This window comes from the organism of the source record quoted next, unplaced genomic scaffold (assembly GCF_019419815.1).
Source record: "Pyrus x bretschneideri cultivar Hongxiangsu unplaced genomic scaffold, Pyrus_bretschneideri_v1 Contig44, whole genome shotgun sequence".
Classification (NCBI taxonomy): domain Eukaryota; kingdom Viridiplantae; phylum Streptophyta; class Magnoliopsida; order Rosales; family Rosaceae; genus Pyrus; species Pyrus x bretschneideri.
In genome coordinates, this window is record NW_025999768.1 from 855,640 (window position 1) to 878,974 (window position 23,335).

The following is a 23,335-nucleotide window of genomic DNA, read 5'->3' on the forward strand; positions in this document are numbered from 1 at the left end:
GTTCCTGTATATAAATAAAGACTTCGAAATCGAAAAAACATTCATAGGGTTGCATGAAAAGCAACGAATGATGAAATATTATTTTGTATCAAATTTGGCCTGGCTTGGCTATGATAATATAAAAATTAAGAGTAGTGTTATCCCCTAAAAATCGAAAGTAATATTATTTATATACTCATTCTACATTTTACACTCATTTTAAATTTCGTCTAGGTACTACTCTTATTTGAACGAAGTAAAAAAAATGCAATATTTTTTTCGGTCCGTCGAACGAATTAAAGAAGATTAATAGACACAAATTAATAAAAGTGTGTGAGAGATAAGAGGGGTGTGAATATCACTACCAAAAAATTAATTACCTAAAAAAAAACTTTTTATCATGGGATGTCTCCTAGATCAGACGTAAAATTAACCTTTATCCAATCTCAATTGAGGCACGTGATTCTTATGAAAAATACATTACAATTAGTTAATTAACCCTAATCCACTCATGCATATTATGATTTAAATAAAAAACGTGTGGATTGTTGGCTTTTGTAGGGGTTGAATGTTTTTGACTCATTGTTGAAGACGATCGAGCATTTTTTTATGTGGTTTCATCTTTTTACTATTATTTTTTACATAAATATTCTTATGTCGTTAGGTTATAAAAACATGTTCTTATGAATATACTTTTGATTTTTAATTTCTACCCCTTATATGAAATATATATAAGTATAATGCCCATAAATTATTAATCACGGCCAAAAGAACGAGATTCTTGTTTTTTATAATGATTAAAGACCGATCATCAGTAGATTATATGTACGAGAAGGTGGGTGAAGAAAATGATACCTCCACAATCCCACATTTTCTCACAAATTAGTTTTATTACTTCTATAAGATTATCGGTTGATTTCTTTTCTTTATCATGATGCGTCGTTCTACTTCCAAGTTAAATATAATTTTTTTCAGTTTTTTCTTCAGCATATCTTGAAGATAAATATTCTTCTATTCTTTTTAATCTAATTTTCTGTATCAAACAAGACCTTACACTTTGAAAATAGAGCGTGTTGTCAAACTGGGTTGCTCCCTTTCCGTTCCTAAAATATTAGTGTGATACTATTTCTGCACTTGCAAGGCTTGCGCTCGATGAAGTGGCCACAAGCAATCCAATAAGGACAAGATCAACAAATAATTAATAGCGACGGATAAAAAAGCGCACGGTATAAACGACATGCTTTCGAAGTAAACTAAACTAATGAAACTAACCTATAGGCAATGAAATTGAAAAGATGGCCAATGGGGCCGTGGTCAGTCAACTTTGTTAAACAGTACTAGTGCACTGGTCCAAAAATGGGTTAATTAACCTCTGCTTGTTATGGTCTCATTCATTTCATTCATGCTGTTGAGAAAGTACAGCCACCACACAATCAATATATCTTAATATTTATAAGCTAACGCTACATGACATATTTACAAACACATTTAGACCCACATGCATTTTATAATATGTAAGATTCATCCGTATTTAAGAGCGTGTCAGAAATATGTTAGTTTTTTTCTTTTGTGTTAATAAAGCATTATGATTTTTTTTTTTTTTTAATAAGGCTGTTTTATAGAATCACTTTAATTTGCTTGCATATAAAAAGACCATGTAGGTGCAAACCATCTCTTTTATGCATCAACCTTCTGCTCTTCTTTTCAGGCCCTGCAAATCCATTTGCAGCATCATTTTCACTAGTTTTAATTTTTGAGAATGAGTAAAATGAACTCTCCTGAGAAGAATGATGAGAATATGGTAGCAGAGAAAGGAGATGAGAGCAGCAAAGGAGGAAATTCAGTATTGAAAATATTCAGATATGCTGATTGGGTTGATCTGTTGCTGATGGTGCTGGGTACAGTGGGAGCAATAGGAGATGGGATGTCTACTAATTGCTTGCTGGTGTACGTTAGCCGTCTTATGAACAATTTGGGAGATGGTCAGACCCAGCAGAACAGTCATGGGACTAATTGGATGGACGAAGTTGAAAAGGTCAGTTGCTAATTTTCAGTCAATCATATTAGCTCTCAGTGCTTTTGGTTAATGTTCCTTTTTCAACAACAAACTCAGTTCCTAACGTCTCACATTTTCCATCTTTTAATTGTGTCTGTGCTTTTGTTAACAGTGCAGCTTAGACTTTGTATACTTGGGACTAGCAGTAATGCTGGTGGCTCTTTTGGGTAATTTCAAACTTCCTCTCTTTAAATTTTTTTTTTTCTCATTTGCTTTGCGTTCCAAGAACAAAGGGACTCCAATCAATGCGAAGCCGCGATTGACCAAGTTCGTTATGTTTCTAATAGCATTGATCTGACCAAAAAGTGGTAACTTGGCATCTCAATATATTATGAGAAAAAAAGGGAGAGGAGGGGGTGGTTTGAGAATGAAAAAAAGGAAGTATCTTTGTGGAACCCTAAAACTAAAGGCCCTATTTAATGGCTTAAAGTTAAAACCTCTAGAGCATATGGACTCATTGATCGACCATTTATATTTTGTAAATTTGGGACACTGATCCAAAACCCTATGAAATTTGAAAGTTTGATGTGTAACTTGTAATTAAAATCCAGACTAATTGAAGTGATTAATGGTAATTTGTAGAGGGTTATTGTTGGAGCAAAACCAGTGAGAGGCAGGTGCTGAAGATTCGTTACAAGTACTTGGAAGCTGTTCTAAGGCAGGAAGTTGGGTTTTTCGATTCACAAGAAGCCACTACTTCGGAGGTCATCAATACTATATCAAAAGACACTTCTCTCATACAAGAAGTTCTAAGTGAAAAGGTAATTGTACTCATGATCACCATCAAATTGATCAAAATCAAAATTTAGATTGGGCAATTGTTATTCACTGACAAGGATCATATTTTACTCTCTAAAGCTAACATTCTTCTAATATAAAGAGTTGTAGAATGACAAACTAGAAGTGTGAATAACATTTCACTTAAATTTTATGGTCTAATTCCTTTTTAATTTAGAGAGTAGAATGACAAACCGTGAGTGTGAACAATATTTTTCTCACATTCTATGGTTTAATTTGTTTTTCATTTTTTGTGTTCGATCATCAAGTGCCAATATTTGCTATGCAGAATAAAATTCCCTTAAATTTTATGGTTTCATTTGTTTCTCATTTTCGATGATCGATCATCAGGTGCCAACATTCGTTATGCACTCCTCCGTTTTTGTTTCTGGCCTGGCCTTCTCCACCTACTTGTCATGGAGACTGGCCTTGGTAGCATTCCCCACACTACTTCTTCTAATCATTCCAGGAATGATCTATGGGAAGTACCTCATGTACTTGTCTAAAAAATCGTACAAAGAGTACGGAGAAGCAAACACAATAATAGAGCAAGCACTGAGCTCCATTAAAACTGTTTATTCGTTCACTGCCGAGAGGAGAATCGTGGACAGATATTCAGCTATACTGGAGAGGACAAGCAGGCTGGGGATAAAGCAAGGCGTTGCAAAAGGGTTGGCTGTTGGAAGCACAGGACTTTCTTTTGCGATATGGGGATTTCTTGCTTGGTATGGGAGCCATTTGGTCATGTTTAAAGGTGAAAGTGGTGGGAGGATTTATGCGGCGGGCATCTCTTTCGTGTTGAGTGGACTGTATGTTTCTTGATCCCTCATCTCATGCATTTTATGATATTTTTTGTGTGTCTAAAGTTTGTATTTAATTAGTATCTTTTTGGTTAGCTTAATTAAGATTGCATGTTAATGATTATTTATGGAGATATTTACTAATAATATTGCAACCTGCTTAATGAGAAAACTGAGCTCGACTCTGACAAAAGTGCAAATAATTAATTTCGTTTACTTATTAATGTGCAATTTATTCATTTTGATCTCTGTAACATTTGCAATTCTTCATTGTATTATGGGGTTCTTTTAATCCATACTGCAATTCTTCACTATACAATTATGCACTGTACTTATGTGTCAGATTGGAAAATTTTGATTGTCGCATAATATATCATTCATGTTTTGATAATTCATAGTCAAATGTAATATGTTGATCGAACCTTATCTCAATTATGTTTTTATTTTATTTTATTTTATTTTATGTTTTGAGATCAAGAAGACCATAATTTTTGTGGGGTTTTCATTTTAATTTTAACTTTACCCTTTCTTCCTTATTAATATAAATGAAGTGCTCAGTTAATTATTCCCACTTTTGATCAATGGAAACACGTATAAATTGTATCAAACCCGCCAATAATTAATAGTATCTTTTAGGGAATTGTAACGAAAAACTCACAGTATTGTTTATTTTAACGAAAATTCATATTTTTACATTAAAAAGTCAATCCTGGTACTATTCACTTTACCCTTTATTTTGTCATTTTCGTTAAAACTCAAAGTTTTCAAACTATTTTCATTAGTTTTCCTTATCTTTTAATATATGGAGGGTAAAACGTGTTCCAATTCCACGCATGTTTTTTTGGATGTTCTTGCTGCTGGGTTAGTTAATCTACTAATTGAGCTTAGCTCATGTTAGAAAGGTGTGTATTGAACAAAGTACGTATGAGAAAAGCATGTAGATAGCTATCTAGTCTTCTGGATTTATATTAGAATATATATATCTTAACTAAATGAAAATCACTAGCTAGCAAGTAATTATAGTTGTTTTAGTATATTCAATCATGAGAAATTTATGTACAACTGTATATTCGGAGAGAGAAACTTGAACTTGTTGGGTGCAAGGCAGACGCACTGCTCTGGCCGACAAGTGTAAAATCTTTCACAATTTACTTTGGACGTTTTTCTGACTATAATTAAAACCCAATTTTCATTCTGCTGATGTGAATATATATACATTCGATATATTTTGACACAACCTGATGCATGATAACAGATCCCTGGGAATGGCACTTCCGGATTTGAGGTACTTCACAGAAGCTGCTGTTGCCGCCACCCGAATATTTGACAGGATTGACCGGAAACCCTTGATTGATGGTGAAGACACCAAAGGAGTTGTGCTAGACAACATTAGAGGCGAGCTAGAATTCATTGATGTCAAGTTCACATATCCGTCTCGTCCCGATTCCATGGTCCTCAAAGATTTCAACCTCAAAGTTGAAGCTGGGAAGACCATTGCTCTTGTAGGTGCAAGTGGAAGTGGAAAATCCACAGCAATCGCGTTGCTGCAACGCTTTTATGACGTGGATGATGGCGTTGTTCGGGTTGATGGTGTTGATATAAGGACGCTTCAGTTGAATTGGATAAGATCCAAGATGGGACTTGTGAGCCAAGAACATGCATTGTTTGGGACATCGATAAAGGAAAATATTATGTTTGGTAAACTTGATGCTAATATGGATGAAGTCACAGCTGCAGCTATGGCTGCCAATGCTCATAATTTCATAAGGCAACTGCCAGAAGGGTACGAGACCAAGGTGAATATATGTACTAACTGAAAAGGGTATTTAATGTTAAGCAAAATTTATTCCAATTATGATCAGATGCATAGATAGGATGTGCACCCCTCTGAAACCCTAGTTCGAATTTCTCTCTTTGTAGTTTAGGTTAGCTAGGATTTTGGGGATCATATAGTATAAATCAGATTAAAGTTGGATATCGCTTTGAATAGAAAATCATTATCGTTATCAGATTTGACGTAATTGTGATTAAAATAGCGGAATTTATGCAACAGATTGGAGAAAGAGGAGCTCTTTTATCTGGTGGACAAAAGCAGCGGATAGCCATTGCTAGAGCAATCATTAAGAACCCTGCGATTCTACTACTTGATGAAGCAACAAGTGCTCTTGACTCTGAATCAGAGGCTTTGGTCCAAAATGCTCTTGATCAAGCCTCCATGGGAAGAACCACAATGGTAACTAATCAAATAAATGTTACGCTGATTGAGAATCGATTTGATATTTACCTCAATTAGTACATTAATTACCTTTCATCATCTCACATTTTTTGGACCATGATCAGGTTGTTGCACACAAGCTTTCCACAGTCCGAAATGCAGACCTAATTGCAGCGGTGAGTGGCGGTTGCATCAACGAAATAGGGTCCCACAACGACCTCATCAACCGCCAAAACGGGCACTATGCAAATCTAGCAAAGCTGCAGAGGCAGCTCAGTAGTTTTGACAACGTTGAGCAAGAACGAATTTCGGTGTCTCCAGTCACTAGAAGCAGCGGTGGCCGGCTAAGCAAGGCAAGATCAAGCCCTGCATCAGCGTTTGCAAAATCGCCATTAGCTAATGAGACTCCACAACTTGTGTCACATCCTCCGACTTCCTTTTACCGGTTTCTGTCTTTAAATTCCCCGGAATGGAAGCAAGGCCTAATCGGAAGCCTCTCTGCCATAGCGTTCGGTTCAGTTCAACCTGTCTATGCCTTAACCATAGGTGGAATGATATCAGCTTTCTTTGTGCAAAGCCACGAGGAAATGCGTGCTCGAATTCGCACATACTCCTTGACTTTCTGTGCACTTTCCTTAATTTCCATGACTTTGAATCTCTTCCAACACTACAATTTTGCTTACATGGGTGAGCAGCTCACGAAAAGAATCCGATTACGAATGCTTCAAAAGATCTTGACCTTTGAAACGGCTTGGTTTGATGAGGAGCAGAACTCGAGCGGGGCATTGTGTTCGAGATTGAGCAATGAGGCTTCCATGGTTAAGTCCCTCGTGGCAGACAGGGTGTCCTTATTAGTCCAAACCACTTCAGCTGTCACAATAGCCATGATCATGGGGCTAGTTGTGGCATGGAAGCTAGCACTCGTTATGTTCGCGGTCCAACCACTCACCATCCTTTGCTTTTACACTAAGAAAGTCCTGCTCTCTAGCATATCAGCCAACTTCATCAAAGCACAAAACCACAGCACTCAAATTGCAGTCGAATCAGTGTATAACCACAGAATTGTGACATCATACGGAAGCGTGGGAAAAGTACTTCAATTGTTCGATGAGGCTCAGGAGGAACCACGGAAAGAAGCACGGAAGAAGGCATGGCTAGCTGGGCTTGGAATGGGATCAGCTCAATGCCTAACATTTATGTCATGGGCATTGGACTTCTGGTATGGTGGTACATTGGTAGAAAAAGGGCAAATATCAGCTGGGGATGTGTTCAAAACATTTTTCATATTGGTTAGCACTGGTAAAGTTATAGCTGAAGCTGGAAGCATGACTTCGGATTTGGCCAAGGGTTCGACTGCAGTTGCATCCGTGTTTGAGATTCTTGACCGACATTCACTAATTTCAGGCTTTCATGATGTAAGTAGCAACCGAAACCGTAAACCCTAAACTGAAGTTGGTTTTTAGCTTATGGCTAATTGTATTAATTTTGATCTTTTTTAGGTTGGGGATGGAGATAGTAATAATGGAAACTGGATCCAGTTAGAGAAAGTGACTGGAAGGATTGAATTGAAGAAGGTTGATTTTGCATACCCTAGCAGGCCAGAGACATTAGTGCTGTGCCAATTTAGCTTGGAGGTGAAGGCAGGCTCAAGCTTTGGACTTGTCGGGACAAGTGGGTGTGGAAAATCAACTGTGATTGGCTTGATACAAAGATTTTATGATGTAGGGAGGGGATCAGTGAAGGTGGATGGGGTTGACATAAGGGAACTAGATATTCAATGGTTCCGGAGGCACACGGCCCTTGTTAGCCAAGAGCCGGTGATATACTCCGGTACCATCCGGGACAACATCATGTTCGGGAAGCTTGACGCGCCAGAAAATGAAGTCGCAGAGGCTGCGAGAGCCGCCAATGCCCACGAATTTATCTCGTAAGTATACACATTGTCAGCATTGCTCCTTGAACGAAAATCGTTCAGCCATATGATTGTCATCACACAAAACATTGTGTTTGCTTATCTAATTGATTTAGATCATTGAAAATCATTTAGCCATTTGATTGTCATCCTGATCATTCCAAAACACTGTGTTCGTCTGTTTATTGGATTCAGGTCACTGAAGGACGGGTACGTCACTGAGTGCGGCGAAAGAGGGGTGCAGCTATCAGGAGGGCAAAAGCAAAGGATAGCAATTGCAAGAGCAATACTTAGGAATCCAACAATATTGTTGCTAGATGAGGCAACAAGTGCACTTGATCTGCAATCAGAGCAGCTTGTGCAGGAAGCATTGGATCTCATTATGGTTGGAAGGACAACAATTGTGATAGCACACAGACTCAACACCATCAAAAACCTAGATATGATTGCAGTTGTTGGAGACGGGAAGGTGGTGGAAAAAGGCACTTACGCTCAGCTCCAGCAAAAGCGTGGTGCCTTTTTTAACCTTGCCACGTGTTAGTGTAAGGTAAATGTAACTAATAATGGTGTAAGATGTTGGCTTCAACTCAGCTCAAGTGGTTATGGGAGAACCTTGTTTAGGTTAGGGTTTGTGGCTTTGGGCATGAGGATTCACAGTTCTTTCAGCGAGGAGTTGTTGACTCATAGATGGGAACTTATTGCAAAAGCCAAAATGTTATTGCTTTGGTGCGAAATGAATAATAAATACTATACTACCATATGCTGCTTCTTCTTGTTTATTATCATTATTATTATTATTATTATTATTATTTTATTTTTTATTAGCTACCCAATCATGGTGGATGGGAAACCCTACTAACTCGAGAGTTTAAGGACGTACTTTATGTTATTTCATCCAAAGGTGAACAGACCAAGACCACCATAACCTCAACTGGTTAGACTTCATGCAGGCAACCAATCTTCCTTTTTCGTGTAAAAAAATGAGTAAGTAGGAGAGGCACCATACAAATCCGCCAGGAAGCATCGTGGATAAGCCACCTATCGTCAGTATTGAACCCACTGAATGAGCATACTTCAAAGGTGCAACAGAGAAGCAATCACTCTCGTAATTGTGCAAGTGTACATTTTTAAAATGAATAGTCAATATATCATCGATATTAATATTGATGATACAATTGATAGAATGATAGATATGTCGTCGATAAACTTAACTGCACTTTAATGGAGTCCATGAAAATAACTAGGATGCAAAGTTTAGAATGTAGATATGTCGTCAATATTAATATTGATGATATCGAAATAATAATACTTCAAGAAACTTGAAGTTCGTGATTTTCATTCTCTGCTACAACGGCATACAAGGTTTAGGATACCCTTAATTAAGATAACCTTAATTCAGAAACAAAACAACAACAACGACAAGAGCAACCTTGCTTATTCATTCCAACATTAAATTAAATCACTCTACTTATATAGGTAGACTTCATGCCTTGTTGCATTGCTTCATCATTTTCCTTTACTTTGGGGGCTGAGCAGCATCTGCGCGCAGGTCCAGCTTGTCGCACAAGATGAAAGTAGGTTTCCATTTTTCCTTTGAGAGTCTCATGCGCCCTCTTAACCAGCTGGAACTGACTCTTGGTCTTGCAAACATGCATTCATGGACAAGTTTATAATCACTAATTGGCAAAAACAGCTTCTCCCAAAAGTGATTCCGGCTCTCCCAAAACCAACCCCTAGTCTAACACGCTTTACTTGTCTTTTGAATATTCATAAACAAAAGTTTAACAATACATAAAAAAACATGCACAAGACATGAATCTCAACATGACTGCAAAAATGACAATTTGAAGAGGCAAACTAAAATTGGCCGTAGCAGCCAAAATGATTGACTTTTGAGTTTAAAGGAAGAAACAAATATATATATATATATATATATATATATATACACATATATATAAGTTATGAATTAAAAGTAAAGGGGTAGTATCTCATCACCTTTCAACGTGTTCGGACTTGAAAGCCTCCCTCATCTCGTTGGTCTCAATCCACAGTTTGTTAGCTCCAACGCTGTATGACAAAACAGTGCAGTTAATTGCACAAATTATACAAAAACATGTTCGAGTTTTATCAAAATATATAAGCTCAAATGCTAGCCTGAAAATTAATTATTATATTTATGGTAATATAAAGAAAAATGCTCTCTTGTTAAATGTCATATTTACCTGGCGCTGCTACCTTTGAGCTGATGGAGAAACTTATCAAGTCTGTTGGTGTCGTACGGGGTCTCTCCCTACTTAAAACACAGGTAACAGATGTCATCATCATCTTTCAATGTCAAACTGTAAGTAGAAATACCAACTACTAACTCTTGTTCTGGTAACATTTTTCTTTCCGGTGTCATTGATGACAAGCCGATCGAGAAGGTGATTTATATACGGAGGAAAAGAAATCGGGGACATGACACGTTATAAAGGCATGTATTTACTCCTGAAAAAGTGCAGATTATGCAGAATCCAAACAGCAGAATTGGCTGATTGTGTTGGTATGCAAAAGGATGTGCGTGTGAGTGGATGCGCCTCTAATTAAGCAATTGTTCTTAGCACCCTGTTTCTATGTATCATCATATCTAGTCCTAGATTGCAAAATAAATGCATAGAGATTTTGTTTGTTTGTTTGTAATAGGTATGGATTCTCTGGAGTAAATTCATTAACACAGTCACTGTTGAGGATCTGGTACTCTGGATTGGACACCAAGTCAACTTTTTGAAACTATTTTTACATAACTTAAGTAGATTATACCACTTATTTCTAAATGTGTTCAAAATCCAATCCAAGACCCTAATCTGGTTGATTTCATAGCATTGGTGGATTGGATTCGACCTCTAAATTAAAAAATCGACACGTTTGAATGCAATATGATGTTGGCTTTCTCTAAAATAAAATAAAAAATAAAAAAAATTCCAATCTAAATTTGCTTAATTCGAACACTTAATTTCTTATATGCATTTGAAGCATGACGTCTAACTTTTTAAGAAAAATGATTTTCAGACACTCTTTTTTTCTAGCCATTAAATTTAGTAAATTGTCAAAAGAAATCAAAGAAGAGAAACAAAGGGAATAAGTGTAAAATGAGAAAACATGAGTGCCTAAGTCATATCCTGTCTTTAGAACTTGTTTCTAAATTTGAGAACTATAAACATGAATAGAAGGAACCCATTCATGCATAATGCAATATTTATATACATTAGATGAACTTGAACATACATTAGATGAACTTGAACACAGAGCATGATTTTCACCTTTATTCCTTGCTAGGAAACTTTGTTCAGACTTGGTAGATGATTTCACATTGACATGTCAAAAGTAAAATAAATTTTTTATTTTGAGAATTTATTTTTGTCGTAAAGATAATTAATAATGATGAGCAACGTGCCTTGGAAATGAAATATTTCCGATAGCAGGTTGGGAAAAAAAAAAATTATTTCCAAAAAAAATTTATGACGAGGACTTTTTCCTGTTGAAAATTATAATTTGTCACTGTAAAATGTCTTTTCCAACATCATTTAATCCTGACTAATGATAATTCATTTTATAGCGACGGATATTCCTATCATGATGAAGGTGGTGCTCAGCAAGTCCCTTGTGGCCATGTCTACTACCAAACTTGCGTAGCAAACTGGCTCTCCAATTCTAACTCTTGCCCTCTCTGCCGCTCCACAATCATCCCGATCAACCCCAAGAACTAATTCAATTAAGAGTTAATACTGTATACTTTTAGAATTTTAGTTATTTAATTGGAATTTGTTTGTTTTTAGATGGGTGATTTTATACACATCCCACAATTTTATGAAAATATCCCATATTAAAAAAAATTCTACAGAAATCCAGCTTTGTCCCTCATTCTTCTGAAGCCACCACACAGCCCCACTCCAAAAAACAAAAAAATGCACGCCTAGCAGCCACAATTCGACCAAGTATATCTGATTACCTCCATAACCATCGGCCAGAAACTCTCATTTCATTGGTTACAATCCAACACTTCGACTCACCAACCTTGATACTACTTTACCTTTGTGATATCCCATCCCCAAAATTATTATTTTATTTTATTCTTGACGTATTTCGAAGATTTGATTGGAACTAGTTCTTTATTTCTCTAAATTTGAGAAAAAAGAAGTGAGGGGTACTTTAGTCATTTCAAATTTTCTCGACCTATTCGGTCAACTCTTGAATTGGTTAGGTAGAGTTCGATTCTATGAGCGCGTAGGCGTAAACGGATCTTATTTCGGAGTCAGAACGGAGAAATTAGAGTCGTTTAAAGTTGGTGGCATTTTGGTAACTTTATTAAAATACTATAATTGAAGTGAAACCTCTAGAAAAAGGGGGAGGTTTCTGAAAAATGGGAGGAAAAGCTGATGTTAACCTGTTTTAAGGGAGAATTGGACCCATAAAACGACAAAACTTGACCCACTTGTATCTTCTTCATCCGAGCTCCGTTTTGGGTGATCTTGGTGTCCATGGAAAGCTTTTGACGAACCCTACATCTATGTGATGTTAGATTTCCCAATTTCTTTTCCATATTTGCAGTTCGAGGTCGTAAAGTTCACAAGTTTTCCGGCGGTTTTATCATTTTTTCGGTGATTCCGGCAACCCTTTCCTTCGAATGTGGTATGAAACTTCATCTACTCTTCATAATCTTCAAGTTGGTATGCTTAGTTTGTACTTTCGTATTCGTTTTAGAGTTGGATGTTTAGAACCCTAGAAATCCGGTTTTCTCCGGTGAATTTGGACGGTTTCCAGTTAGAATTTATCGTCGACCTAGTTGTGAAAAGTGTTTGACCACCACCGCGTGTGGCGGTGCGTGGGATCGTTCACGAGTGTTGTCTAGGTTTCAAATATCTTCTAGTGACCCTGTAAACCTATGTATAGCTCGGTTTCCAAAGATTCAATTGTTTGGTGTGGTGATCAATTTGGACCGCCACTTGTTTGTGTGATTGACGACAATCCGACCGTTGGATCATAAGGAAATTTTAATATGTTATTCTAGATGCATAATGTTGACTTTGGGAAGTTATGGATCATAAATCTGATATGCGGACTTCAAGATCGAATTACGTAGAGTGGTGGACCATATCGTTAACCGAGAGTTGAATGGTGGTCAACATGTCTCGATACATTCTAAATAATAAAATTAGTACTATGGGAGACTTAAATGAAGTCTATTGGGCCTAAATTGGTTAGAAAGTGACTTGAACATATGTGATATGTTTATTACCTTGATTTCTTGTATTGGTATCATCTGTGAATTTGACTTGGTTTTATAATGTGATTCTATTGAAATGTGATTATATATATATAGTCATATACCTATGTTTATTAAACATGATTTGGCTTGTGTACTGATGATGATCGTGATATGTGATTTGACGTGCATATTTCAAAGGTGGTTGATTTGCATAGATGGTATGATGTGTTGAAATGTGAGTGATTTTAATGTATGTGAATATGAAATGGTTTTATAATTATGTTTCCTATAAATTGTTAATTTTTATATTTAGCCATTGAGGTAGTTTATGAAGTGGGATTTGACGTACATATTGGAAATATGGTTTGTTTTGTATGAGTGGCTTGATTTGATGAAAGGTGAGGGCTAGTAGTGGACTAGGACCCTGCTTGGTTAATCCGCATTGGGAGGTCACTAGTGGTTCTGCTTGGTTAATTCGCATTGGGTGATCATTGTGGCCATGTATGCTTAGGAGTGATCATGCTTGGTTTATCCACATTGGGTGATCACTTCCTAACAGTTGTAGGAGTGACTCTGCTTGGTTAATCCGCATTAGGGGGTCACGGCCTGCTGGGTTACTTTCTTGGGGATGGCTCTGCTTGGTTAATCCACTTTGGGGGGCCACTTCCTGTTTGATGACTTACGTAGGCTTCGGTCGAACTGCATCCCTCTAGTCGTACTTTTCATTGTGTTGTATGAGATTATGGTTGTGAGATATTGTGATTTGTTTCAGACGAACCGTTGGATGTCTAGGTGACTCATTCAGAGTTTTCAAAAGTTTGGTATTGATTTCTTATGAATGATTTATATTCAAGGTTTATAAATTTTGATTGATGGCTGGTTTTATTATTGTATCACATGCTTATTTTATTGTCACTCACCCAAGCCTCTCAGCTTATCTGAGTGCCTGATTTGCCAGTGCACCAATTCCATAATATTGGCATTGACTTTACATATGATAGGTCTGGGTAGATTATGAGAAACCGCTTGATATTTTGGTTCTGTTGAGTGGTCCGGAACCCAATGTTGTTGGATTCCGTTGAGTGATCCGGAATCCTTGCTCTTGTTCATTCCGTAAGGTGATCTTAGAATCCTAAATTCGAGTAGACGGGAATTACCACAATAGATATTGTGAATATAAATTAGAATTACCATGTTTATTACTCATAATCCAAGTGGGGAATTATATAGAGTTTCTTGGTTAATTCGTGAAATGTTATGTTATCGCACTATTTGAATAACGTAATTAAATGCTAAGATCGTGCATCTTAGATTCATGAATTGATTAATTGACGGGATTGTGGAATGACGTTGGATATGAGTGTGGTTATTATGAGTATTTTAGTTGATTAATATTTCTAGAGAATAATATGTACTTTGCTAATTCTTAAATATGTTACACACTATGAAATGCAATTTTATGTGGGAAACGTGATGATTTATGTGATGGATGAAGTGGAAATGTTAATCGTCATGTGGGATTGTTATGTTGGATATCATTGTTATTGTTATGATTAGACTTGTTGATAAATGTGGCTAGAGAATGGTATTGTACATCGTTGGTTCTTTGAAATGATATATGTTGTAACTTGCGGTATCATGTTGCGACATAATGACCTATATATTGATGGAGGGGAAATCATGATTTTCAAGTGGGTTTGTTATGTAACCCTGAGTCTAGTAATTTCATGCTTGTCAAGTTCTATTATTGATTGAGAAATGTTATGCATGTCGACTTAATCGAACTGTGTTATATGTCAATTATTGTGCATGACGAACTACGAATGGCTTGATCCCTGTTTAGGGTACGTAGGCAATCTAATGGGGAAGTAAGATGCAGCCATAAAGCATACGAAAAATTATTATGTGATTCGATTATTGAGTTGTGCTTTGCCCATATCCCGGAGGTGGGGTATGACAGATACAAATTTTTGGTGATGTCACATGTCAATTCTGGACGTGTGTCGGGATTGAGGCGTGACAAACTTTATCACCTTTGTTGTCGAAGTTGTCGTCTCGCCCAGGCCACCCCGTCGTGGCCCTTCTTTGTCTCTCACTCTAGAAAAACATAAAAATAAAAGCCAGACATTTCTTCTAGAGTTTCAGATGCAAATGCAATAGAGAGAGAGAGAGTTGTGCTATCGTGATGAGAAATTACGACTGGTTGGGCTTAATTGCCTATGTTTGCATGAGGTGTTGCCGCCGGCAAGGAATAGTTAGGTGGTTGGGGTTTTCTCTTTGTCTACTAACTTAAATTAAATAGGGGTAAAGGAGGAAATTTAAGTGAAAAAATTAAGATATGGGGTGTCTTCATAAGATTGTGGGGTGTTAATAGAAGGGAATTGTTATTCGCACTTCAAAAATCTCATTTTGCACTCCAAACTTTCTATAATTAGAAAGAAAATTACACTTATGAGGAGTGTAAAATGAGATTTTTGGAGTGCTAATAACAGTTCCCTAATAGAATTACCCTTTTTAGATATGTATTTTTAAATTCAAATTAGATTATATAATTTGCTAATGGTGTTGGAGATGCTTTCGGCTCTAGGATAAATGATTGTCACATAAATTGAGTAATTTTTCTTCTTTTGAGAAACTTAGCTCACTTATGAGAGATTATGTGAGTCAAACTACACACTATAACTCGTAATACGGTTGCTAATGTAACTTATTCCTTCCTCTCTCTAAGAGCAATAAAAACATTTCATCACCCAATAACCCACCACACCCTACCCCGCTCATCTCTGAATATTTCAGTGTAAAAAACATGGCCAGGTATACTAAGTGATAATACAATTGGTTGGTAATTTTTTTTCAAGTTTATAACCAATTGTATTATTACACTTGATGTACAGAACTATATTTCCGACACATTGAAAAATCTCTCCACCCCAAGATCCTTCCAAGAAAATCCAATAAATTATTTTTATGGTTACAATCTTCAAATAAAGTGTTTAACAAAAGATTTAGATGTTTCTCAGAACCAAAGTCTCATGTGTCAACAAACATGAGGATTCGAGGACAAAGTGAAAAGTTTTGGAATATAGACAGATAATAAAGTTACAAAAACAATAATCAATTTGAATCATCTCAAAGAAAATAACAAATGTGAATGCTAAACAATAATAAATTTGAATCATCTCAAAGAAAATAACAAATGTGAATGCTTTGGATCAATCTAGTTGCAATATTATTTTTCAAAAGACAAATCACAGTTTTAAGAAGGTTCACTAGTATTGGAAGGTAAGCTATGAGTATTGTTTAAAATATTTATGAAACTGTCAATATTTTTGTCTAAATATTCAAAAAATTAATGATCAATATGGAAATTGGGTAAGATGAAAATTCCACTCTATATAAACGAGATATTGAAAAATTAATGAATATCACCAATACACTATAGAAACTTTGCAGGAACCATTGCATTGAACTTTTGATTTTTTTTTTTTTTTTGAGAAAATTTTCTCTAATTTTAACTAAATCTGGATAAGTTGATATACCCACTCATTGTAAATGTTCATAATTTTCGTCGAAGGCAATCGATATCGTTATCGATACATCCATTGATATTCCCACACACATCAATATTTTAAATACTAGCCATGGCTAGTGGCCATGCCGCTACTTTTATACTTTCTTTTTCATGTTTGGAATTTTATTGTTTGACATTTGAATCATTTGCAAACCCACGAATACTATGTTCCCTTAAATTGTATTTAATTTATACTTTGGGAACTTATAATCTTTGTCAACTTATTAAGTATAAATTTATGTATTAAGTACAGAAAACTATGTTCCCTCCTAGTTTCATTATTATACATCAAGCTCATGCTTTCTACCTCAACATCTGCGGTGTGTAAAGCAGTATATAGACGTAGACATGAATCATGATTTTTAAAGTCGAATTTGTATCACAATCCGTAGAGAAGGTCTTTTATATGGCATACGGGGCTAGGGACAATGCGAGAGGAAGTTGGAACCAATAGTGTGTCAGGATTAGCATGACAAATAAAAAAATATGTGGTAAAATGTTTTTTTGTATATGAATCTATACGAACATGTGATCCGATTATCAGATCCTATAAGCTCTTCAATCCACACCCTAGCTAGTAGGGGAGTTGAACTCTTATGCCGTACATGCATTATTAACTAGCTATACACTTTTCACCCACAAGATACTATTTCGCGGTACTGAAACACATGTTTTGAGCACACATGTTTTGAGCACCTTGATTCATTGTACTGTGATATTCTAAAGTATAATTATCATTGCAAACCTAATTTAGTAAAGTTAGCTAGAGCATTGCACTATTTGCATCTAAGTTTAAAACTCTCTCTAATTTAACTAAATTTAATGTAATTATCTTATCATTTTCAAAAGAAAAAGCATAATATGATCCCTTAACCTATATTATAACATGTCACATGTGACAGTATTTAGTTTCACTATCTCCAGTAATTTTTGGACATTAAATATATGAGGTACAAGACTTGCAATTTTTTTTTTTTTTTTGAACTAGCGATATTTCTACACTAAGGGGGTGAGAGAGTGGATTAAGCTTCATAATAGGTTAGAAATAATATGGCTCAAATTCATATTTGTCAATAATCAAACTTAAAACATCTTATTTGCAAAATTTAATTAAAAATATTATCTTTTAAGTTAAGGTCCACTGCATATATTTATATATAAATGTACTTGACTAGCCGATCCAATTGGGTGTGAGTCAAACTACCACAAGTCAAATTTGCACATTCTCTAAACCTATTAAACATTTGACCCCATGGTTTTAGACCCAATTGCCAATCTGCTAGCCAGACAGGCTTGGTAAGGTTCATACACATTCCTCCAAATAATAGTCAATTACTTCTTATATCATTCGTCTAATTCATACCATGTTTTTATACTATATTTTCATACCATCTTAGGTGGTATTTGATGTAGACATCCATATCTTTTGAATTAATCAAAATTTTAAATTTAATTTATTATTTAATAAACTAATAATTAGGAAAAATTAGTTAATTAAATAATGATTATGGTATATGATGAGTCTTTGTTCTTCCTTTTCTTGGGTTTTGCAAATTTTTCATTCTCTCTCTCTCTCTCTATAAATATAAAATCTTCTACCTCTTGTTCCTCACTGAATTTAGATATCTTTTTCATCCGTTTCCAAAGCCAAAAAAACCCTAAAACTTTCCATGGCAACTGTATTTTCAGATCAACTGCTCAACACCATATCAACTTACCATATCGACCTTGATGAATTTGATCTGGATGAAGCTTTAACTTTGTCTTTTGCAGAGAATTCCAATTCTGCCCACTGCAATAATAACAGTATCATTGCAGCATCGAATTCAACCTGCAGCTCCTTGAGAGTTGAATGCATGCCAAGTCCTGTTACTGCAGTCGATGATGTTTGTGCGGTTTGCATGGAAGGACTGCAATCAGGTGGTGAGGAGGATCCCAATATTATTGGTAAACAAGTCCCATGTGGCCATGTATTTCATGCCACGTGTATCTCCTCCTGGCTTGTCGCCTGCAACTCTTGCCCTCTCTGCCGCTCCCCCATGATCCCCGCCGTCGAACAGTGACTTTGCAGTTTGCGCCATCCCATTTAATTTTTCTGCGGTTTGTTTATGTAATTATTTATAGGTTTGGTTTGCCGCACCAAAATTAATTTGTAGTACTCTTTAGTAGAAATTGATTTAAGTGTTTTTCAAATAATAATAATTATTAAAAGAATGGTTCGAAAATACTACAAACAAACATGTATCACCCGATTTTATTTGTTTTTATGAAGATAACATTTTTTTTTTCTTTTTGATTGAACAGAAAGTTGACAATTTAATTGGATAATCAAGTTTTGGCCTTTCATAATAATTTAGCAAGTCATTCGGCTAGCAATTTGTTATAGTGTGACTGTTACATCATTGTGCATTGTCACATATCTTCGCAATTATTCTGTCAAGTTGAAAGTGTTATTTATATATAGCTTTTAGTGCAAGTGGTATTTTCTACAAATGTACACTATAAAGAGGGGAAGTTTGAATTCGAAACGTAATGGATTAAAGAGAAAGACCCTAATACCGAGCAATCCACCGCTTACATATAGTGTAAACCCTTGAATTTGCTAAAAATGTGTTAACCTTCAATTCCTAAGTTTTGTCTCATAACTCAACAACCAAGAGTTCCAATTATTTACATATTTCGTTGTGAATGTAGTTTTTTGTTGCCATATATTACTCCAGAAGTTAGTCATATGCTTTATACGTCATGTAGCTTTTTGTAGACAAATATTCCTGAAGTTGGTCATATACTCTGTACATCATAGAATTAACGAAAAGCCAAAATGAAAGTTCTGAGAACTAAGTGAAAAGAAAAAATTATTTTAGGGGAGGACGTTGCTCAAGTTTTCAAATATTTATGCTATACTAAATGTCATAAATTATAATATAAGGTATGGGCGAAAACAACAAATGCTGATATAAGAATAACTTGAAAAAGTTGTACTAGACACCTGGGAGGCAGCACCCAGGGCCGGTTCAAAAAATGCAACCTTGATTGGCTAAACGTGTGTTGAACGTTACATAGATATATTTTGGATGGTCAACTGTAATTAATTTGTATTCCCACCACTTTAACATTTTTTTGACAGATAAAACCAAAAGAATTTGTTCATAAAAGGTAGCAAACTTGGGTTTGCGTAGATTTTATAATTTTTTAGGGAAGAAATCCCAACAAAAATTTAAATAATTCGTATTCCCACCACTTTAACATTTATTGACATATAAAATCAAAAGAATTTTTTGATAAAAAGTGGTAAACGTGACTTTGAGCAGATTTTATAATTTTCTATTTTTTTTAGGGAAGAAATCCCAACAAAAACATTATGAATTTGATCATACAATTGTTTTTTAGCCATTATAAAAAGTAAACTTACTAGAATGAGATTAATAGGAGAAAGACAAATAGGATTTGAGAGCCACCAATCACCATCACTTGGTCAAATGTAGCACAATCTTACCAATATATATATATATATATATATATATATATATATACACAATAACAACAACAACCAAGTCTTATCTCATTGAGTATAGTCAGCTGTTTGAATCCAAGAATCCTACTGCGCTTGATTTTGCATCAATTATTTCGTTAGCTCCAAGTACAACAAATCTTTTCTTAAATCTATTTCCATGTTTTTCTATGTCTCCCTCTATCCCTTTTTCCTTGAGCATCCTTCGTAGTTGCATTTTCTAACAAAAGTATCTGTATGTTTCGATTCATGTTTCCAAAGCATGTTAACCGATTTTTTCACATCTTATCTTCAATTACAACCACCCCTACACCTGGATATCTCCGTTCTTAATGCTATCATCCTTGTGTGCTTACCCATCTAAATCTCACCAATATATTTAAATATAGAAGAACATTATGACAAAAAAAATATAGAGATTAATATTTGACAACGGCCATTAAGGACAGTTTCGATTACCATTTTGGCCCAAAATTAGTAAAACTCTGGATCACGACTAACTCAAAATAAAAGGGGGAAATGGGTCGACTACCTCTTTTTTAGCCTAGATTGCTGGGTCGCTCCTGTGAATAATCTACCAAAAAAGAAAAGGTGACCCAAAAAAATAAACAACAAAATTGACTAGTCTTAACAATTAAATGTTTGTTTTGTTGTTAAAATATTTATAGCTGTTAAGAATACATATCCATATCTTATTTGTTTGACTTACATTTTGATGAGACTCCAAACACAACTGTGGTCCAAGTAATTCATCATTGTTCTAACATGTGCAAATACTAATACTATAACTTGAAATATAAGCTCGGGCTGTTCCAGAATCACTGGCGAATCGTTTGTGTTTCACTTGAGCAAAGACAACTTACTTTTGAACCATAACACGAATTGATTTATGCTCTGGCAAGAAAAGGTTTGAAACTCCTCACTTGAATTTGAACTTTTACAGACGCATTTTTGGGCAGCCAACTCTACTTTAACGTACAATCTGACTTTTAGTGCAAAACTAGTAAATTTTACCCGCACGTTGTTGCGGGAGCGAAAATATAACTATAGACTATATTTTTGACATATAAATAACCAAAGACTAAGATAAACATTAAGTAGAAAATGGAGCAAATATTTTTATAAAGCTGTCTAAGTTTATGTAACTTACAGAAAAGACATTGTGAAATGCCTTGTCATTGATTTACAAAAATGGCTAGTCTAGTATTCCCCATTGACAGTTACATGAACATAGAATATCCCATAAGAGCACATTTTCCTTGAAGCAGTCACTGCATATAAAACAATTTGGATCATCAGGAAAAAAAAAAAAAAAGGTTACAACTGAAACAAAATGTTAATACAGTTGTAATTAATTAGCAGTAATACTTTACATGAATGAATTGGGCAGACGATGGCAAACTTGATATCAATAAATGAAAAAAAAAATCAACGGCCATCATTTATATACAGGAATAATAAAAATCCATTTGCATTAGCTCTGGATCAAGATCAACTCAAGGCTACAAAAAATTTAAACCCGAGATTCAGATCGCACTATTCAACCCCAAAAGCCAAATAGTACATTTAACCGACTTAACACAATGGATGGCATAAATCAAATCTAGGAAATCATACTCAACCTGCATTGCAGAAACGAACACTGTAGCTAATATACATTCTCAATGTCCTCAGCAAGTCCTCTCTCCAATGGCTCAGCAATCTACAAAAGGTTTTTAGAAGATTATAATTTAAAAACTGAATCACATAAAATTTCTGAAATTAGGTTGCTTCTTACCATAGTTATTTTATTCTTCTTATTGGATGTTTCAGCAAAGCATTTGATTGACAAAGGCTACACTGCTTCACAAAATGAAACAACAGGATCAACCTACAAACAAAAGCATATCCATCAAGAAAAGAAGAAAATAAAATTTTACATTCTTAAGGGGTGGAAAAATTACGTTAAAAAGAAACAACGTGAAGAGAGGATGAGGATTGGGAGCAAACAATTACCTTGACTTCTACTTCCAAATAAAGCTCTCTTAGGTCCTTCATTATTCTGACATAGCCTATAACACATTCATTTATGTTAAAAAAACCTAAAAATTAAGCACCAAATGTTTCACTTCAAATTCCATAAAAATCAAACCTCTGAAACAAAAAGTTATTGGGCTTTCTCTTGTGAGGAGGAGTTCAAAACTCACAGTTCTGCAAGATGGGCATCCGCCGTAGATTGATTGGTCTAGGATTTCACATTCGTTTTCTGCCCTTTGCAAAAATCACAGAGCAGCCACCTTCTCCCATTGCAATCCTCTTAGAGAATTGCCACGTCAGCCTTGGAAAAAACTGGAATCAAAGCAAAAACATGTAAAAGGGCGGTGCCATACCTGTGGAGCTCGAGCATGGAAAGGCTCTGGTTCCATTCAAAACAACAGAAAAAACGTTTACAGATCTAGCTTTACAGAGATGCACAACCAGTCGAAAAACGGATACTGGAAACAAAATCCCCAAACAAACGAAAACCAAATTCACTCAGGAATCCGATAGTAGCAAGGTCTAGTTCTCTGGTCATCAGCAGAAATCGCCATGTCGGAAAATCGAGCATCTGAACACATAAACAAAACATTCAAAATTAAAAATAAAAATAAAAACCAAAAACCAAAATTTAAACATAAGTTGTATTTGCGGAGCAAAGGCCACCCAAAAACAAATACCCGAGCACTCGAGCTGAGTTTTGAAAGAAAAGTCGAGCTAGAATCCTAGAAGCCGTCGCCGGCCAATTGAATCATCAGAGATAAGGCAACGATGAGTGGGTATTTTAGATAGAGAATCAAGCGACTGGATATTTCGATTTGCCGTTGGAGATTGGAACGATCTGGATGAATTTTGGTTTCGGGATTCTAAGGTTGGATGAACGCAGATGTTTTTTTTTTTCATTCCAGGAGAGATGAAGCAAATGAAAGCAATTGGAAGCAATTGGAAGCCACTGGAAGCAAATAGAAATCCTGACATTAAGGGCCAAATGATCCCGATGACCAACACGTGGAACTAACACGCAGCAGCAGATAAAAGTGGAAAAAGCTAGAATCCTAGAAAACACAACATGCACGCACGGACGGAAAGAAAAATGAAAGAGGGGCAAAGTGGCCAATTCACCATTTAACCCCACTAAAGCTGAAAAAACATGAAGAGAAAGAGGGGCAAAACCGGTGGAGCACTGTTAATGAACAGTAGTTTCCACCGGGTTTTAGTATATATAAAATATACGTTACTTAAGCATATGGCAC

General features: G+C 35.6%; 2 protein-coding genes, 1 long non-coding RNA gene and 1 pseudogene across 5 annotated transcripts; 2 read left to right on the plus strand and 2 right to left on the minus strand.

The window, feature by feature from the left end:
• Nucleotides 1-1,269: 1,269 nt before the first annotated feature.
• On the plus strand, nucleotides 1,270-8,498 carry LOC125469620 (putative ABC transporter B family member 8). The gene is made up of 9 exons (XM_048567211.1): nucleotides 1,270-2,014; nucleotides 2,148-2,202; nucleotides 2,618-2,796; nucleotides 3,164-3,621; nucleotides 4,868-5,408; nucleotides 5,666-5,845; nucleotides 5,953-7,242; nucleotides 7,327-7,754; nucleotides 7,935-8,498. Exons 1-9 carry the CDS (start codon nucleotides 1,739-1,741, stop codon nucleotides 8,278-8,280), a joined length of 3,753 nt encoding a protein of 1,250 aa, XP_048423168.1. The 5' UTR covers nucleotides 1,270-1,738; the 3' UTR covers nucleotides 8,281-8,498.
• Nucleotides 8,499-9,255: 757 nt separating this feature from the next.
• Nucleotides 9,256-10,198, minus strand: LOC125469549 (annotated as a pseudogene).
• An 8,027-nt stretch (nucleotides 10,199-18,225) lies between these two features.
• LOC125469550 (E3 ubiquitin-protein ligase CIP8-like) lies at nucleotides 18,226-18,618 on the plus strand. Its single transcript, XM_048566952.1, has one exon. It carries the CDS (start codon nucleotides 18,226-18,228, stop codon nucleotides 18,616-18,618), a length of 393 nt encoding a protein of 130 aa, XP_048422909.1.
• Nucleotides 18,619-21,133: 2,515 nt separating this feature from the next.
• Nucleotides 21,134-23,018, minus strand: LOC103942050. Of its 3 annotated transcripts, none has more exons than XR_007251915.1 (7): nucleotides 22,763-23,018; nucleotides 22,436-22,653; nucleotides 22,198-22,361; nucleotides 22,062-22,117; nucleotides 21,844-21,936; nucleotides 21,689-21,768; nucleotides 21,134-21,337 (listed from the first exon to the last, which is right to left on the minus strand). It is a non-coding gene; the product is annotated as an uncharacterized LOC103942050 (long non-coding RNA). The 3 variants fall into 3 exon arrangements; XR_007251914.1 differs by having other exon boundaries at nucleotides 22,253-22,342; nucleotides 22,763-23,015; XR_007251913.1 differs by having other exon boundaries at nucleotides 22,253-22,361; nucleotides 22,763-23,015.
• Nucleotides 23,019-23,335: the final 317 nt, after the last annotated feature.

Excerpts from the sequence above, each read along its gene's own strand:
- LOC125469620 (XM_048567211.1), top strand. The coding sequence starts at position 1,739 with ATGAGTAAAATGAACTCTCCTGAGAAGAATGATGAGAATATGGTAGCA. Across the intron at positions 2,203-2,617 it reads AATGCTGGTGGCTCTTTTGG|AGGGTTATTGTTGGAGCAAA; the intron begins GTAATTTCAAAC and ends GGTAATTTGTAG. Across the intron at positions 3,622-4,867 it reads TCTTTCGTGTTGAGTGGACT|ATCCCTGGGAATGGCACTTC; the intron begins GTATGTTTCTTG and ends GCATGATAACAG.
- LOC125469550 (XM_048566952.1), top strand. The coding sequence starts at position 18,226 with ATGGCAACTGTATTTTCAGATCAACTGCTCAACACCATATCAACTTAC.